The following is a 16,032-nucleotide window of genomic DNA, read 5'->3' as shown; positions in this document are numbered from 1 at the left end:
ATGAAAGGTGAATTTGTCTCCCATTGTCTGTTGGAAAGCATACTGAACCAGGTTTTCCTCTAGGATTTAGCCTGTGCTTAGCTCTATTCCGTAATTTTTTTATCCTAAATAACTCCCTAGTCCTTGCCGAGGACAAGCATACCCATAACATGATGCAGCCACCACCATGCTTGAAAATGTGAAGAGTGGTACTCAGTGATATGTGTGTGTGGTGTTGGATTTGCCCCAAACAAGCTTTGTATTCAGGACATGCATGTTTAGGAGTATTTTTTATTCTGTACAGGCTTCCTTCTTTTCACTCTTGTGATTTAGGTTAGTATTGTGGAGTAAGTACAATGTTGTTGATCCATCCTCAGTTTTCTCTTATCACAGCCATTAAGCTTTGTAACTTTTAAAATCACCATTGGCCTCATGGTGAAATCCCTGAGCGATTTTTTTCCTCTCCGGCAACTGAGTTAGGAAGGACACCTGTATCTTTGTAGTGACTGGGTGTATTGATACACCATCCAAAGTGTAATTAATAACTTCACCATGCTCAAAGGGATATTCAATGTCTGTTATTATTTATTTTTTTACCTTGTACCAATAGGTGACCTTCTTTGCGAGACATTGGAAAACCTCCCTGAACTTTGTGGTTGAATCTGTGTTTGAAATTCACTGCTGGCTGCCGGGGGCCCTAAGCGACTTGTTGTTGCTTATGCCTGGACCTGGTCCTGTAGATCATCATAGGCTTATTTCCTCGAACTAAAATATGTTACAACATTGTAACTGGTTTTTAATCAGTGGATTGATATTTAAAGGGAAACATACAAACCTATTCATATCAGTGTAAATACGTAACTGTACCTTAATTCTATGTTACTAGCTAAATTACATTTTCCTTTTGGCACTCACTTGTGGGTGCAACATGCACACTGTAGGCCTACTCTGCTGTACTTTTATTAGCTGAAAACTGGTTTTCCTTTGTTGAATAGGGGTTTTCTTGTATGTGTAAGATCATGTTTTAAAAGAAAATATATTTTAAATCGATGGTCATTTCATTTCCTTGACGTGTTTAAGATGCATGTACTGTATGTTGTAGCCTTATGATTTATTTATGATTTTTTTGGAAAGTGACAATGCACATCAATTAGTTTTCATCTGTAGCCTCTGGTCAGATATATACAAACATATAGCATCACAAACATTTCACATACAAAAAGAATTACAAGCAAGAAATAAAACATTATAATAAAAATAATGATTGACTGTGTGGTGTTCAGACAAGCCTACAGTAGCTATTGAAAATATCGCCAGTCAGACCATTACTCTGTTCAAACTGGCTGATAGGCATTATTAGATTGGTACTTTTTGCCGTAGCGCAGAGCATTTCCGACCAATTTTCTCAATCAATGGGAGAATATTTGAAATAGATGAATGGAGCAAAAATCGATTTAATTTAATAACAAAGCATTTTATAAATTTAAACGAACCCCCCTGCAACTAGACATGGACGTTTAGAAGACATTGGTTGTCTTCCAAGTCAGGAATTGAGGAAGTATTGCGAAGTTAATGTTTGGTCGAAAATTCTCTGCGCCATGCCAAACAGTAGTCTACCTAACCTGGAACGGCGAATGGAGCATCACTTTAGCCCGTTACAATCTTTTAGCTAGCCTACAGATAGATGCTTTACAGTTAAAAGTTAAATACACCTTTGCCGCACTAAGCGATAGTGATGGACATTTCTGTCGTTATATTATTTGATGTAGAAATACTGGCATGATAAACTGGCAGATGAGCTTTCTGATAGTTGGATCAAATGCTACATAGTAGCAGGCCAACTGTACGTGTGCGTGAAAACATTATTTCGCGGCAACAATACACCTTCCATTATGACGCAATTATTGAGTGAGCATGATCATGTTATCGCTAGTATCTTTCATTTGTGCTCTCAGCGCATTGGACAATACTTGAATTGAAGTCCAACAAGAATTCGTTGGACGAGCACGTTCATTACATTTAGTAAGTAAATCAATATTTGAACGACTTTACTCTTCTGATTTGGAATTTCGTGCATCTACTCTTGTGTTCATAAGCAGCAAGATGCCTTATCCACATAGAGTGGTGACTATTCCCACGGGATTCAAGGACTTGCTTGAGGGAGTGAGCAAGGCTGTGGTGAAGTATCAACCTGAGAGTATTCCTGCCTTCGCAGCGGTCTTCTTCAATGCGCTTCTTATCTTCAGAGACGGTAGGCTATGCTGTGCCTGAATCACCTGTAGTAGACTACACTAGACTGATGCATGTTAATAGTTCTAGACACCTTTGTTTATTGACCTAATCACTTTGCATTGTGTTTCACAGAGAAGCCAAGCATGCCTATCCATGAGCTTATGAAAGAATTCAGGGCAGCAAAAGGCTCTCATTGTAAGTTACTTTATTTTTCTCATCATCTGTTTGTTGTTGTTGTGTAACAAAACAGGCCAATCAATTATAATCCTATCAGGGTTGTTGTTTTCATATTGTAAATCATAATGTGCACTTTTCAGTCTACAGGAACAAAAATAAAGCTGTAAAACCACAAGTAGAGCCGCAGGTCACTGTCCAAGGTCCTGAAACGTTCCCCCGCCACAAGCCACTCCTGGAATGGGAGGCAGGCCCGCTGCTAATGGAAGCTAGATGTGAGGATGTCAGGGACCCTTTCTCCTTCATCTCTAGTGACCAGCCCTGCAGCAGCCGATACATCCAGGCTACGGATGCAGTGGCAGGAGCATCTACTGACAGTGACCAGAACGAGTGTGACCTGCAGGTCTCTGCCACCACCATCACACTGTCCCCAGGGCCCATCCCAGCAGACATTGCCCAGGGCCTGGCCCTGTACCGCCGCAAGATTGACCTAGAGTTGTCCCCCCGGGACTCTCCTCCACTCGGGGCTTCCGCCAACAACTTCTGCACGCGTGTCCGTTCGGCCCTCTTCGAGCGGGTCTCCTTCAGCGAGATCAGTCAGGAGTTGGATGCCGTGCTGATCCGGACTAGCATGCTCCCGTCAGAGTCCCTGATCATCGTGCAGACAGAGCAAGTACCCGAGATGATTGTGTTCCAGGCTCATCCCCTATTGGCTGAGAGCGCAGCGGCGGCTCCATCTCCGTGTGACGTCCCTGTCAGGTCTAAGTGCAGCTGTGCCTCGATGGTGGGCGCCCTCAAAGACGTGATGGCACCATTGGAGGTGCCTAGCTATCCCATCTTTGCATCCATCTGTGACATAGAAGCTCCCGTGGTGGAGAGACCAGATGCCATGGTCTCTGAGCCTGAGGAGTCTCCAGCCCTTGGAGACAAGGTTGTTCCCCTTGAGGTCCACTCTGCACCAGTCAAACCCCTGGAGATGACACCCTCAAGGCCCTCCATCCCAGTTACAACACCGGAGCTCCCTGGTTCAGCCCCTGCTGTGTCTGAGTCCCCTGCTTTGGCTGTCCAAGAGGTGCAGATTAGTGTGACCAATCGTCCTCTCTCAGCCATCCTACACTCCTTCTCTGGTGGAACTCCACCATCAGAGACAGCAGAGGATGTGATGCTGGTTCCTATGGTAGTGTCCCCTCCTGAACCAGTCAAAAAGGCGGCGAGAGAGTATTCTGATCTTCTATGTCCTCTTCCTGCAGCAACATTGGAGACTGAGTCTGTTAGTCTGATTTGTCCCCCTCCTTCTGCAGTGACTGTGGAGATCCAACCTTCCATTCTGGCTTCTCCCCTTACTGCTGCAACCGTGGAGACACAATCCTCCAATCGTATTTGTCCTTCTTCTGTGGTCACCATTGAGACTGAATTGGCGAATATCCTATCTCCTCCTGCTGCAGAGACAGAGGAGGCCGAATCTTCTGTTGTGACCTGTCCCCATACTGCAGTGACCGACGACATTGTGGCCCCTGTTTCTGTTTGCCTCCCTGTTGTGTCACTAGAGGAGACCAGTGTCCCCAGTGTGCAGCTCTCAGCTCCCACGCCTGCCTTGACAGAGGAAACTCAGTCCCAGTCTGCTTCACCATGCCTACCCACCCTCCCGGCCACAGGAGAGTCCAGAACCCCCTTCTTGGTCTACCTCCCACTGCCTGCTCCAGAGCTGTCCAAGACCCCTGGTCTGTTGTGCCAACTGGGCCTGGGACCAGAGGAGGCCAAGAACTTCCCTTTCCTGTGTCTCCCAATTTCTGACATCCCCAGGACCCCAAGTCTTGTGGCTGCCAGCCCGGCTCCAGCTCAGACTGTGGCTTCGGATTTACCAAGGACCAACCTCCCTGGAGTGACAGATATCCCCAGGACCCTGAGTTATGTGGCGGCTGGAGCTCAGGAACTACCACAGCTCCAAAGCTATGCGGCTTACACCTCTGAAGTCCAGGTGCCACAGAGGACCCCCAGCTATCTGGCTAACACCTCTGAAGTCCAGGGGCCACAGAGGACCCCCAGCTATCTGGCTAACACCTCTGAAGTCCAGGGGCCACAGAGGACCCCCAGCTATCTGGCTAACACCTCTGAAGTCCAGGGGCCACAGAGGACCCCCAGCTATCTGGCTAACACCTCTGAAGTCCAGGTGCCACAGAGGACCCCCAGCTATCTGGCTAACACCTCTGAAGTCCAGGGGCCACAGAGGACCCCCAGCTATCTGGCTAACACCTCTGAAGTCCAGGGGCCACAGAGGACCCCCAGCTATCTGGCTAACACCTCTGAAGTCCAGGGGCCACAGAGGACCCCCAGCTATCTGGCTAACACATCTGAAGTCCAGGTGCCACAGAGGACCCCCAGCTATCTGGCTAACACCTCTGAAGTCCAGGGGCCACAGAGGACCCCCAGCTATCTGGCTAACACATCTGAAGTCCAGGGGCCACAGAGGACCCCCAGCTATCTGGCTAACACCGCTGGAGTTCAGGAAATACCACATAACCCCAGCTATCTGACGAACTCAGCTGTCTTCCAAGATATGTGCTTTATGTGCCCCTCCGTTACCGCCGCCAATCTGTCCAGGAACAATAGCTTTGTGCACTCTCCGGCTGCCATGGCTCCACAGGAGCAGATTAGGGGCCCATGTATGGTGTGCCGTCCCTTCTCTCTGTACCCCCAGGGAGGGCCTGGGATGCGCCACTGTACCCACTCCCCAGGGCAGTGTCCTGCATCTCTGCAGCAGCAGGCTGGCATGGCTCCGCTCAACCACGGACAGCAGACCAACACCAACTTCATGCCCCTTTGTTCTCAAGGGCCAAGTAAGATATTTAAATGTATTAATTGAATGTTCAAACCATTGCACTGAAGTTAATAGATTTTAGGTTTTGTTGTAAGATTCGCTGTACATTTGTTGGTTCATAGCTGTACACTTAAAGAAGGAATCCGCATTAGGGTAAACAGCACCACTGTCCACCGCAGCACCTTTGTTATTGTTGTGGTTTTGTGGACGGTGATTTGCATAGAAAAAAAAAATTTGCAGTACATATTCTGCTGTTCTATCGCGCTTACTATAATGTCTGAGGGAAAAAAACGGTGTTTGTTGTTTGCAGTAACTTCTTTGTTGTTGTAATATCCCAAATGGACGTGGCAGTTTCACCATTAAGGATTCCAGCTTTAACTCATCTATAGGTTATACCTTTACATTACAGACATAATATACTGTGGGATTTTTGTGAGACTGCCATCATGCCTTATAATTTATCTCTCTTTTCCCCCTCGATCTCCTCAGGCCCGTGTAGCAGCCTCAGCAGGAACGGCAGCCACTGGCGCCTCTGCCACCTGACGCGACCCGAGTCCCAGGGCAAGATGGGCGGCATGATCTGCCCCTACCAGAACTCCCTGACCATGATGCACTGCAACAGCCTGGATCACATGGCAAACATCCCCATGTACCAGGACTGTGGCCACTACTCTAGCAGCTACCACCTGCTGCCACCATGCTCCCAGTCGTCCCACGGTGGCCTGCACACCCACCACATGGCCGAGACCCGTTGCCCCGCTCACAACCTGGGCACCTCCTTCGTCCAGCCCCAGCCCCAGACCTGCTCCTCCGACCCCCTCTTCCACTTCCCCCAGCAGAACCACCTGGTGGCCACCCCCTCCCAGGAGAGGCAGCAGGCCCAGGCTCAGGCCCTGTGCCATCTCCAGTGCCCACTACTGCAGCAGCGCCACAGCTCCCTGCTCTTGTGTGGGCACCAGGAGGAGCTGAGCAGGCTGGGCTCCTCCAGCTGTGTCCCTGCCACCAACCGGAGACTGAACCAGGGGGGGGTGGAGCAGAAGGACAACATACCCAGCTGCGCATCACTTCATAACAAAAGAATAGACACAAGCTCAAACAACAATCAAGGTAGCTAAACGTGTTGCCACTATGAAATGTATGGTTGTGTTTTAGATTTCATTTGGACTTTTTTTATTGTCTATTTATGGATGAATTTCAGGGCTAGCATCCATGCCTACCATGTGGTTATTATTCAAACTTGAACATATGGTATTAATTGGTTGAAGAAGCTATGTGTTATGATGTTATAGATGGACTATTCTCTCTTTTTTTTCTTGTCACAGGCTGCATCATGAACTGCAATCCCCAGGGCAACTAATCCTGTCTTCACATAAGAAGGGCCTAATTTTTGTAGTTGCCAATGTCTCTTTTGCATTCTTTTAAACTGATAATAATGAATAAATATACTTACATGGCATGAATTTTGAAAGTGTACAAACAAACCCTCAATCAATCACTACAAAAACATACAACTTAAGGTAATTGCAGCTATATAAAGGCAGTAGATGGAGGGTAAACTTCCACATTGATACAGAAGTTTGACAAAGCTTCAGTATTGGGTTGTTGTTTAAAGCTAGAATCCTTAGTTGCTACATAAATTTTTTTACTTATAAATTAATGATATACAGTTGAAGTCGGACGTTTACATAGACTTAGGTTGGAGTCATTAAAACTCGTTTTTTAACCACTCCACAAATTTCTTGTTAACAAACTATAGTTTTGGCAAGTAGGTTAGGACATCTACTTTGTGCATGACACAAGTACTTTTTCCAACAATTGTTTACAGACAGATTATTTCACTTATAATTCACTGTATCACAATTCCAGTGGGTCAGAAGTTTACATAAACTAAGTTGACTGTGCCTTTAAACAGCTTGGAAAATTCCAGAAAATGATGTCATGGCTTTAGAAGCTTCTGATAGGCTAATTGACATAATTTGAGTCAATTGGAAGTGTACCTGTGGATGTATTTCAAGGCCTACCTTCAAACTCAGTGCCTCTTTGCTTGACATCATGGGAAAATCTAAAGAAATCAGCCAAGACCTCAGAAAAGAAATTGTAGACCTCCACAAGTCTGGTTCATCCTTGGGAGCAATTTCCAAACGCCTGAAGGTACCACGTTCATCTGTACAAACAATAGTAGGCAAGTATAAACACCATGGGACCACGCAGCCGTCATACTGCTCAGGAAGAAGACGCATTCTGTCTCCTAGAGATTAACGTACTTTGGTGCGAAAAGTGCAAATCAATCCCAGAACAACAGCAAAGGACCTTGTGAAGATGCTGGAGGAAACAGGTGCAAAAGTATCTATATCCACAGTAAAACGAGTCCTATATCGACATAACCTGAAAGGCCGCTCAGCAAGGAAGAAGCCACTGGTTTGCAACTGCACATGGGGACAAAGATTGTACTTTTTTGTCCTCTGGTCTGATGAAACAAAAGTAAAACTGTTTGGCCATAATGACCATCAATATGTTTGGAGGTAAAAGGGGATGGCTTGCAAGCCGAAGAACACCATCCCAACTGTGAAGCACGGGGGTGGCAGCATCATGCTGTGGGGATGCTTTGCTGCAGGAGGGACTGGTGCACTTCACAAAATAGATGGCATCATGAGGAAGGAAAATTATGTGGATATATTGAAGCAACATCTCAAGACATCAGTCAGGAAGTTAAAGCTTGGTCGCAAATGGGTCTTCCAAATGGACAATGACCCCAAGCATACTTCCAAAGTTGTGGCAAAATGGCTTAAGGACAAAACAAAGTCAAGGTATTGGAGTGGCCATCTCAAAGCCCTGACCTCAATCCTATAGAAAATGTGTGGGCAGAACTGAACAAGTGTGTGCGAGCAAGGAGGCCTACAAACCTGACTCAGTTACACCAGCTCTGTCAGGAGGAATGGGCCAAAATTCACCCAACTTATTGTGGGAAGCTTGTGGAAGGCTACCCGAAATGTTTGACCCAAGTTAAACAATGTAAAGGCAATGCTACCAAATACTAATTGAGTGTACGTAAACTTCTGACCCACTGGGAATGTGATGAAAGAAATAAAAGCTGAAATAAATCATTCTCTCTACTATTATTCTGTCATTTCACATTCTTAAAATAAAGTGGTGATCCTAACTGACCTAAGACAGGGAATTTTTACTAGGATTAAATGTCAGGAATTGTGAACAACTGAGTTTAAATGTATTTGGCTAAGGTGTATGTAAACTTCCGACTTCAACTGTATACCCATTGATTCTTGAGGAATATAACTTATAAATCCCTCTTGAGCTTAGTTCAACTGTCGTACCCCATCAGAACCCAAAATATAAGCTTGTTTTACTCCAATGTTTGTAAACAATGTAAATGTAAACAAACACTTTATAGCCTCCAAACATGGTTCAAACTATAATTTTGATATCATTGATGGTCAGTCCTTGCATCCATGGTTCTGTCTATGAATTTGAGAGTGGTTACAATTTTCCATGCCTATCTCTCAGCTTTTAACCAAAACAGTGGCGGGGTGGCCTTTGTTATTTTTTTTACTAAGGATTCTAGCTTTAGGACCACTCTGTTTGTTTACTATCCACATCTAATGAGAAGAAGTTAGAGTAACTACACCATATGTATTAGAGAAAAGGACAACAATACAGTAGGTAGAAAGTGATACATTGTAACATTTTATTTTGGCTATGTAGTGGTGGATGAGCTAAACGATGGAATCTCCACCACATGGCCCATGCCTGTCAGTTGCCACCACCACCAACAAGCAAAACTCTCCATGCCAGTGCCCACTGCCAGTTACCACCACCAACAACAAGCAACACTGTCAACACCAGTGCCCACTGCCAGTCCAATAAAAAGGGATTTCAACTCTACAGTCTGACCTGCAACCCCCACTGAGCCAAAGTACAGTCCACCCAATCCAACTGGGACAACAGCTGGTTCAGAACCAAAGGAGAGGGTCAAATCTCCCCCAACATGACAGCAGAGAAAGTAAAGAGTGAAATCGAACTCGACCAAAACAATGGAATTGCCAAGGAAATGCGTGTGGTAACGATTCCCGAATCTCCTAATTTCCCCCCAGCAAAATTAGCTATTGTTTATATGTCTATTTCACACTATGTTGAAGTAATAATCTGAGTATAATGAATGCTTGTATGGATGTCAACCCCAACACATGTTCATATCATCTTAACCAATCAACTGCATTACAGTTAAAAACGACTTTGACTATGCTGTGAAAATATATCAAAATAGGACTTAAGTAACCACATTGTGGGAATGTTACAATACATAAATCATAAGTCACTGTCACTAGAAGGCTACCACCCGGTTACTCTACCATGCACCTTAGAGGCTGCTGCCCTATGTACATAGTCATGGAACACTGGTCACTTTAATCATGTTTACATACAGTTTAACCCCCTTCATACGTACAGTGTATACAGTATGCTGTATTTCCGTCAAGGCCTATCCTATTCAACTATTGCTGTACATACAGTGCATTCGGAAAGTATTCAGATGCCTTGACTTTTTCCACATTTTGTTTCGTTACAGCCTTATTCTAAAATCGATTAAAAAATTTTTTTTTTCCCCTCATCAATCTACACACAATAACCCATAATGACAAAGCAAAAACAGGTTTAGACAAAACTGAAATATCTCATTTTCATAAGTATTCAGACCCTTTACTCTCTGCAGATCCTCTCAAGCTCTGTCAGGTTGGATGGGGAGCGTCGCTGCACAGCTATTTTCAGGTCTCTCCAGAGATGTTTGATCGGGTTCAAGTCCGAGCTCTGGCTGGGCCACTAAAGGACATTCAGAGACTTGTCCCGAAGCCACTCCCCACAGCATGATGCTGCCACCACCATGCTTCACTGTAGGGATGGTGCCAGGTTTCCTCCAGATGTGACATTTGGCATTCAGGCCAAAGAGTTCAATTTTGGTTTCATCAGACCAGAGAATCTTGCTTCTCATGGTCTGAGAGTCCTTTAGGTGCCTTTTGGCAAACTCCAAGCAGGCTGTCTTGTGCCTTTTACTGAGGAGTGGCTTCGGTCTGGCCAATCTACCATAAAGGCCTGATTGGTGGAGTGCTGCAGAGATGGTTGTCCTTCTGGAAGGTTCTCCCAACTCCACAGAGAAACTCTGGAGCTCTGTCAGAGTGACCATCAGGTTCTTGATCACCTCCCTGACCAAGGCCCTTCTCCCCCGATAGCTCAGTTTGGTCGGGAGGCCAGCTCTAGGAAGAGTCTTGGTGGTTCCAAACTTCTTCCATTTAAGAATGATGGAGGCCACTGTGTTCTTGGGGACCTTCAATGCTGCAGAAATGTTTTGGTACCCTTCCTCAGATCTGTGCTTCGACGCAATCCTGTCTCGGAGGTCTACGGACAATTCCTTCGACCTCATGGCTTGGTTTTGCTCTGACATACACTGTCAACTGTGGGACCTTATATAGACAGGTGTGTGCCTTTCATGTCCAATCAATTGAATTGACCACAGGTGGACTCCAATCAAGTTGTAGAAACATCTCAAGGATGATTAATGGAAACAGGATGCACCTGAGCTCAATTTCGAGTCTCATAGCAAAGGGTCTGAATTCATATGTAAATAAGCTATTTCAGTTGTTTTATTTTCAATAAATTTGCAAAAATTTCAAAAAACCTGTTTTCACTTTGTCATTATGTGGTATTGTGTGTAGATTGATGAGGGGAAAAAGTATTTCACCGATTTTAAAATAAGGCTGTAACATAACAAAATGTGGAAAAAGTCAAGGGGTCTGAATACTTTCCGAATGCACTGTATACTATTCTTCAGATATACTACATATTCTATCCATATACTGTCCGTATTGTCTATACATCCCATCACATATATACAGTACCAGCCAAAAGTTTGGACACACCTACTCCTTGTAGAATAATAGTGAAGACATTAAAACTATGAAATAACCATATGGAATCATGTAGTAACCAAAATAGTGTTAAACAAATCCAAATATATTTTATATTTGAGATTCTTCAAAGTAGCCACCCTTTGCCTTGATGACAGCTTTGCACACTCTTGGCATTCTCTCAACCAGCTTCATGAGGTAGTCACCTGGAATGCATTTCAATTAACAGGTGTGCCTTGTTAAAAGTTAATTTGTGGAATTTATTTCCTTCTTAATGCGTTTGAGCCAATCAGTTGTGCTGTGACAAGGTAGGGGTGGTATACAGAAGCAATATTTGGTAAAAGACCAAGTCCATATTATGGCAAGAACAGCTCAAATAAGCAAAGAGAAACGACAGTCCATCATTACTTTAAGACATGAAGGTCAGTCAACCCGGAAAATGCATCAAGCGCTATGATGAAACTGGCTCTCATGAGGACCGCCACAGGAAAGGAAAACCCAGAGTTAGCTCAACTGCAGAGGATAAGTTCATTAGAGTTACCAGCCTCAGAAATTGCAGCCCAAATAAATGCTGCACAAAGTTCAAGTAACAGACACATCTTAACATCAACTGTTCAGAGGAGACTGCGTGAATCAGGCCTTCATGGTCGAATTGCTGTAAAGAAACCACTACTAAAGGACACCAATAAGAAGAAGAGACTTGCTTGGGCCAAGAAACACGAGCAATGGATATTAGACTAGTGGGAATCTGTCCTTTGGTCTGATGAGTCCAAATTTGAGATTTTTGGTTCCAACCGCCGTGTCTTTGTGAGACGCAGAGTAGGTGAACGGATGATCTCCGCATGTGTGGTTCCCACCGTAAAGCATGGAGGAGGAGGTGTTGGATTGATATGGATTGGGATGAGTTGGACCGCATAGTGAAGGAAAAGCAGCCAACAAGTGCTCAGCACATGTGGGAACTCCTTCAAGACTGTTGGAAAAGCATTCCTCGTGAAGCTGGTTGAGAGAATGCCAAGAGTGTGCAAAGCTGTCATCAAGGCAAAGGGTGGCTACTTTGAAGAATCTAAAATCTAAAATATTTGGATTTGTTTAACACTTTTTTGGTTACTACATAATTCCATATGTGTTATTTCATAGTTTTGATATCTTCACTATTATTCTACAATGTAGAAAATAGCAAAAATAAAGAAAAACCCTGGAATGAGTAGGTGTGTCCAAACTTTTGACTGGTACTGTATATACTTTATTTGTTTTGCTCTAGATTGCAGGAAATGGCAGTTAAATGTGTTAAAAAAACACAACAATATCTGAGACCATTTTTCAGTTTCTGGGCTGCCAGAAAGAGAAGGGAAAAGATGGCCAGCTTTGTGGTTTGATGTAGGTAAACAAAACATTGAAAATACGTAGGCCCTTAAGTTATGTGTCCTCAAATGTTATGTAATCAAACAATCTCACATTAGCTGGTAGAACTGATGATATTAAATTCATCATAGAGGTCTTATAACTTATTCCATTCTACAGGTCCATTTTTATGTCTCATGTCTCTTCATATTGACATAGCCAGGGGCTATGTATCTTCTTATCTGTCATGTTTGGAGTTGTGTTGCTCTGTTATGGGGACACTTGAATTTTTCTTTACAGTTGAATTGCCCTGGTCTTGTCAGTATGCAGTAACTTTAAAACTAACTACCGTAAAACCTTTGCATTGTTTAATTCCAGCATTCACTTCCAGCATTTTAATATATTTCTTAATTTCCTGCACTGTGTTATCATTAACACACTGTGTCACGCTTATTTTGTTTTAGTATGTCTCTATTTCGACCTCTAAAAAAAGACATTTTATTAACAGAATATTTATTCTCCACTTTGACTGTGCATTTTCGGCAGTTCTTACTTTCGTCACTAGAGGGCAATCATTATTTAATTATTTAATGTAACAAACATGAAATCTCGTAAACAATTCATGGTATTCATGGTAACCTCGTAAACAGTTCATTTAGACCCGGCGTTTATTTAAACAGCCGTTTACTTGCTGAAATGTGTGCCATTGTCCGGATATTAAAAGGGACAGGCAGCTATTTGAGACTGCGTTTAATTGAAGTTTTACGGTAATGACATGTTGAACCTCTAGCTTACTACCTTGCAGATCAGCCAAGGAGGACAGATGAGAACAGTAGGCCAGTGGAGCACTTAGAACAGCAGCAGTCAAGGGCAACTGGTAGGGAAGAGGATGATTTCGATGACTCAGACACAGGCCCAAAACAAGAGACACCAGACAAGACACAGAGACTGCAACAGAAGAATAGGATATGATGGAGAGAGACAGACCGGACAAGACACAGCGACAGCAACAGAAGAATAGGTGATGGAGAGACACACCAGACAAGACACAGAGAAAGCAACAGAAGAATAAGATATGATGGAGAGAGACATCAGAAGAACAGAACAGGCCATAACAGAAGAGGATAGACAAAGGAGACAGTAACAAACAAGAACCTGAGACAGCAACAGACAAGACACAGACAGCAACAGACAAGACACAGACAGCAACAGACAAGACACAGAGAAAGTGACAGAAGAGGGCAGATGGAGAGAGAACAGAGGTGGATTGAGCACACAGTAGAAAGTATCACTTCAAGCTGCTCTATAGATTATAATTAGTTGTATTTATTTGGCCAAATTATAATAGCTGAAATCCAGATAGCGAAAAAAATTTTTGCAGATGAGGTGAAAAAGCCTGTGAAATTACTATTAAAACAATTGTTTACTTTTACACTTTTTACAACCAAGACAGGACGAGAGAGGAGGGTAGACAAGAGACAGCAACATAGAAGACTAACATGCAAACCTCACCGGCCACATTGCCTGTGCGAGCGTTGCAAAATAATGTACAAATACATGTTATTCAATTATTTCTCCCACACTGCACGAACGAGTGTCTGCATAGTCAAGCACTAAAATAGAACTTGGTTCTATTTGAGACGCTCCACACACTGCAAGTCCCTTCCTTATTGGATATCAGGAAGATATACACCTACATGGACGCTTGAAAGACAAACGAGGAGAGATTCATTAAAGATAATTAAAAACGAACTACGTATCCCTTTGTATCTGTGGATTAATCATCGAAGTAGAGAAACATACGATTTTGTATGACTCTGGGTTAAAATTCTACAAAGAGCCAGCAAAAAAGAGGACATATGCATGTCAGGTAAAATAACAGGACAAACTAGCTACAGTGAGGGAAAAAAGTATTTGATCCCCTGCTGATTTTGCACGTTTGCCCACTGACAAAGAAATGATCAGTCTATAATTTGAATGGTAGGTTTATTTGAACAGTGAGAGACAGAATAACAACAAAAAAATCCAGAAAAACGCATGTCAAAAATTTTATAAATTGATTTGCATATTAATGAGGGAAATAAGTATTTGACCCCCTCTCAATCAGAAAGATTTCTGGCTCCCAGGTGTCTTTCATACAGGTAACGAGCTGAGATTAGGAGCACACTCTTAAAGGGAGTGCTCCCAATCTCAGTTTGTTACCTGTATAAAAGACACCTGTCAACAGAAGCAATCCATCAATCAGATTCCAAACTCTCCAAGGATGTCAGGGACAAGATTGTAGACCTACACAAGGCTGGAATGGGCTACAATACCATCGCCAAGCAGCTTGGTGAGAAGGTGATAACAGTTGGTGCGATTATTCGCAAATGGAAGAAACACAAAAGAACTGTCAATCTCCCTCGGCCTGGGGCTCCATGCAAGATCTCACCTCGTGGAGTTGCAATGATCATGAGAACGGTGAGGAATCAGCCCAGAACTACACGGGAGGATCTTGTCAATGATCTCAAGGCAGCTGGGACCATAGTCACCAAGAAAACAATTGGTAACACACTACGCCGTGAAGGACTGAAATTCTGCAGCGCCCGCAAGGTCCCCCTGCTCAAGAAAGCACATATACAGGGCCGTCTGACCTCTGTGATTGCCAACAAGGGTTTTGCCACCAAGTACTAAGTCATGTTTTGCAGAGGGGTCAAATACTTATTTCCCTCATTAAAATGCAAATCAATTCATAACATTTTTGACATGCGTTTTTCTGGATTTTTTTGTTGTTATTCTGTCTCTCACTGTTCAAATAAACCTACCATTCAAATTATAGACTGATCATGTCTTTGTCAGTGGGCAAACGTACAAAATCAACAAGGGATCAAATACTTTTTTCCCTCACTGTAGCAACAGTTAGCTAGCTAAATGTCCATTAATTTTTCATGTTCATGTTGTGTTTCGACCATCCTCCAAATTAGTATAGTTAATTGGTTCACAGTTGGTTTTGATATTTTAACCTGTGTGTTATGATCGCGCCTAGTGTGGACGGACAAAATCATTTTATTTAATCAGTTTGGCTCAATGGACAGTTCAGAGTCTGTTTGAAGTTGTTGAGGGGTATGGATTTTCTTTTGGCAATACAATGTAGATCTACAGTGCATTAGGAAAGTATTCAGACCCCTTGACTTTTTCCACATTTTGTTACGTTACAGCCTTATTCTAAAACTGATTAAATATTTTTTTCTCATCAATCTACACACAATACCCCATAATGACAAAGCGAAAACAGGTTTTTTGACATTTTTGCAAATGTATTAAAAATAAAAACAAAAATACCTTATTTACATAAGTATTCAGACACTTTGCTATGAGACTCAAAATTGACCTCAGGTGCATCCTGTTTCCATTGATCATCCTTGAGATGTTTCTACAACTTGATTGGAGTCCAAAAAACCAAGCAAAAGGAATTGTCCGTAGAGCTCCGAGACAGGATTTTGTCGAGGCACAGATCTGGGGAAGGCACCGAAATATTTCTGCAGCATGGCCTCCATCATTCTTAAATGCAGACATTTTGGACCCAACAAAACT

General features: G+C 43.3%; 1 protein-coding gene across 2 annotated transcripts; it reads left to right on the top strand.

Annotated features, from left to right (window-relative positions):
• Positions 1–1,939: 1,939 nt before the first annotated feature.
• Positions 1,940–6,659, top strand: LOC121580988 (mucin-5AC). 2 transcript variants are annotated; one of them, XM_041896251.2, is made up of 6 exons: positions 1,940–2,001; positions 2,079–2,230; positions 2,344–2,406; positions 2,529–5,222; positions 5,693–6,310; positions 6,526–6,659. In XM_041896251.2, exons 2-6 carry the CDS (start codon positions 2,083–2,085, stop codon positions 6,558–6,560), a joined length of 3,558 nt encoding a protein of 1,185 aa, XP_041752185.2. In that variant the 5' UTR covers positions 1,940–2,001; positions 2,079–2,082; the 3' UTR covers positions 6,561–6,659. The 2 variants fall into 2 exon arrangements, with proteins under 2 accessions (XP_041752185.2, XP_041752186.2); XM_041896252.2 differs by having other exon boundaries at positions 1,941–2,001; positions 2,100–2,230.
• The last annotated feature ends 9,373 nt before the right edge of the window (positions 6,660–16,032 follow it).

The sequence above is a fragment of the Coregonus clupeaformis genome, chromosome 14, assembly GCF_020615455.1.
Source record: "Coregonus clupeaformis isolate EN_2021a chromosome 14, ASM2061545v1, whole genome shotgun sequence".
Classification (NCBI taxonomy): domain Eukaryota; kingdom Metazoa; phylum Chordata; class Actinopteri; order Salmoniformes; family Salmonidae; genus Coregonus; species Coregonus clupeaformis.
This window is presented reverse-complemented; position numbering and strand designations above follow the sequence as displayed.

Excerpts from the sequence above, each read along its gene's own strand:
- LOC121580988 (XM_041896251.2), top strand. The coding sequence starts at position 2,083 with ATGCCTTATCCACATAGAGTGGTGACTATTCCCACGGGATTCAAGGAC. Across the intron at positions 2,231-2,343 it reads GCTTCTTATCTTCAGAGACG|AGAAGCCAAGCATGCCTATC; the intron begins GTAGGCTATGCT and ends TGTGTTTCACAG. Across the intron at positions 5,223-5,692 it reads CCTTTGTTCTCAAGGGCCAA|GCCCGTGTAGCAGCCTCAGC; the intron begins GTAAGATATTTA and ends CGATCTCCTCAG.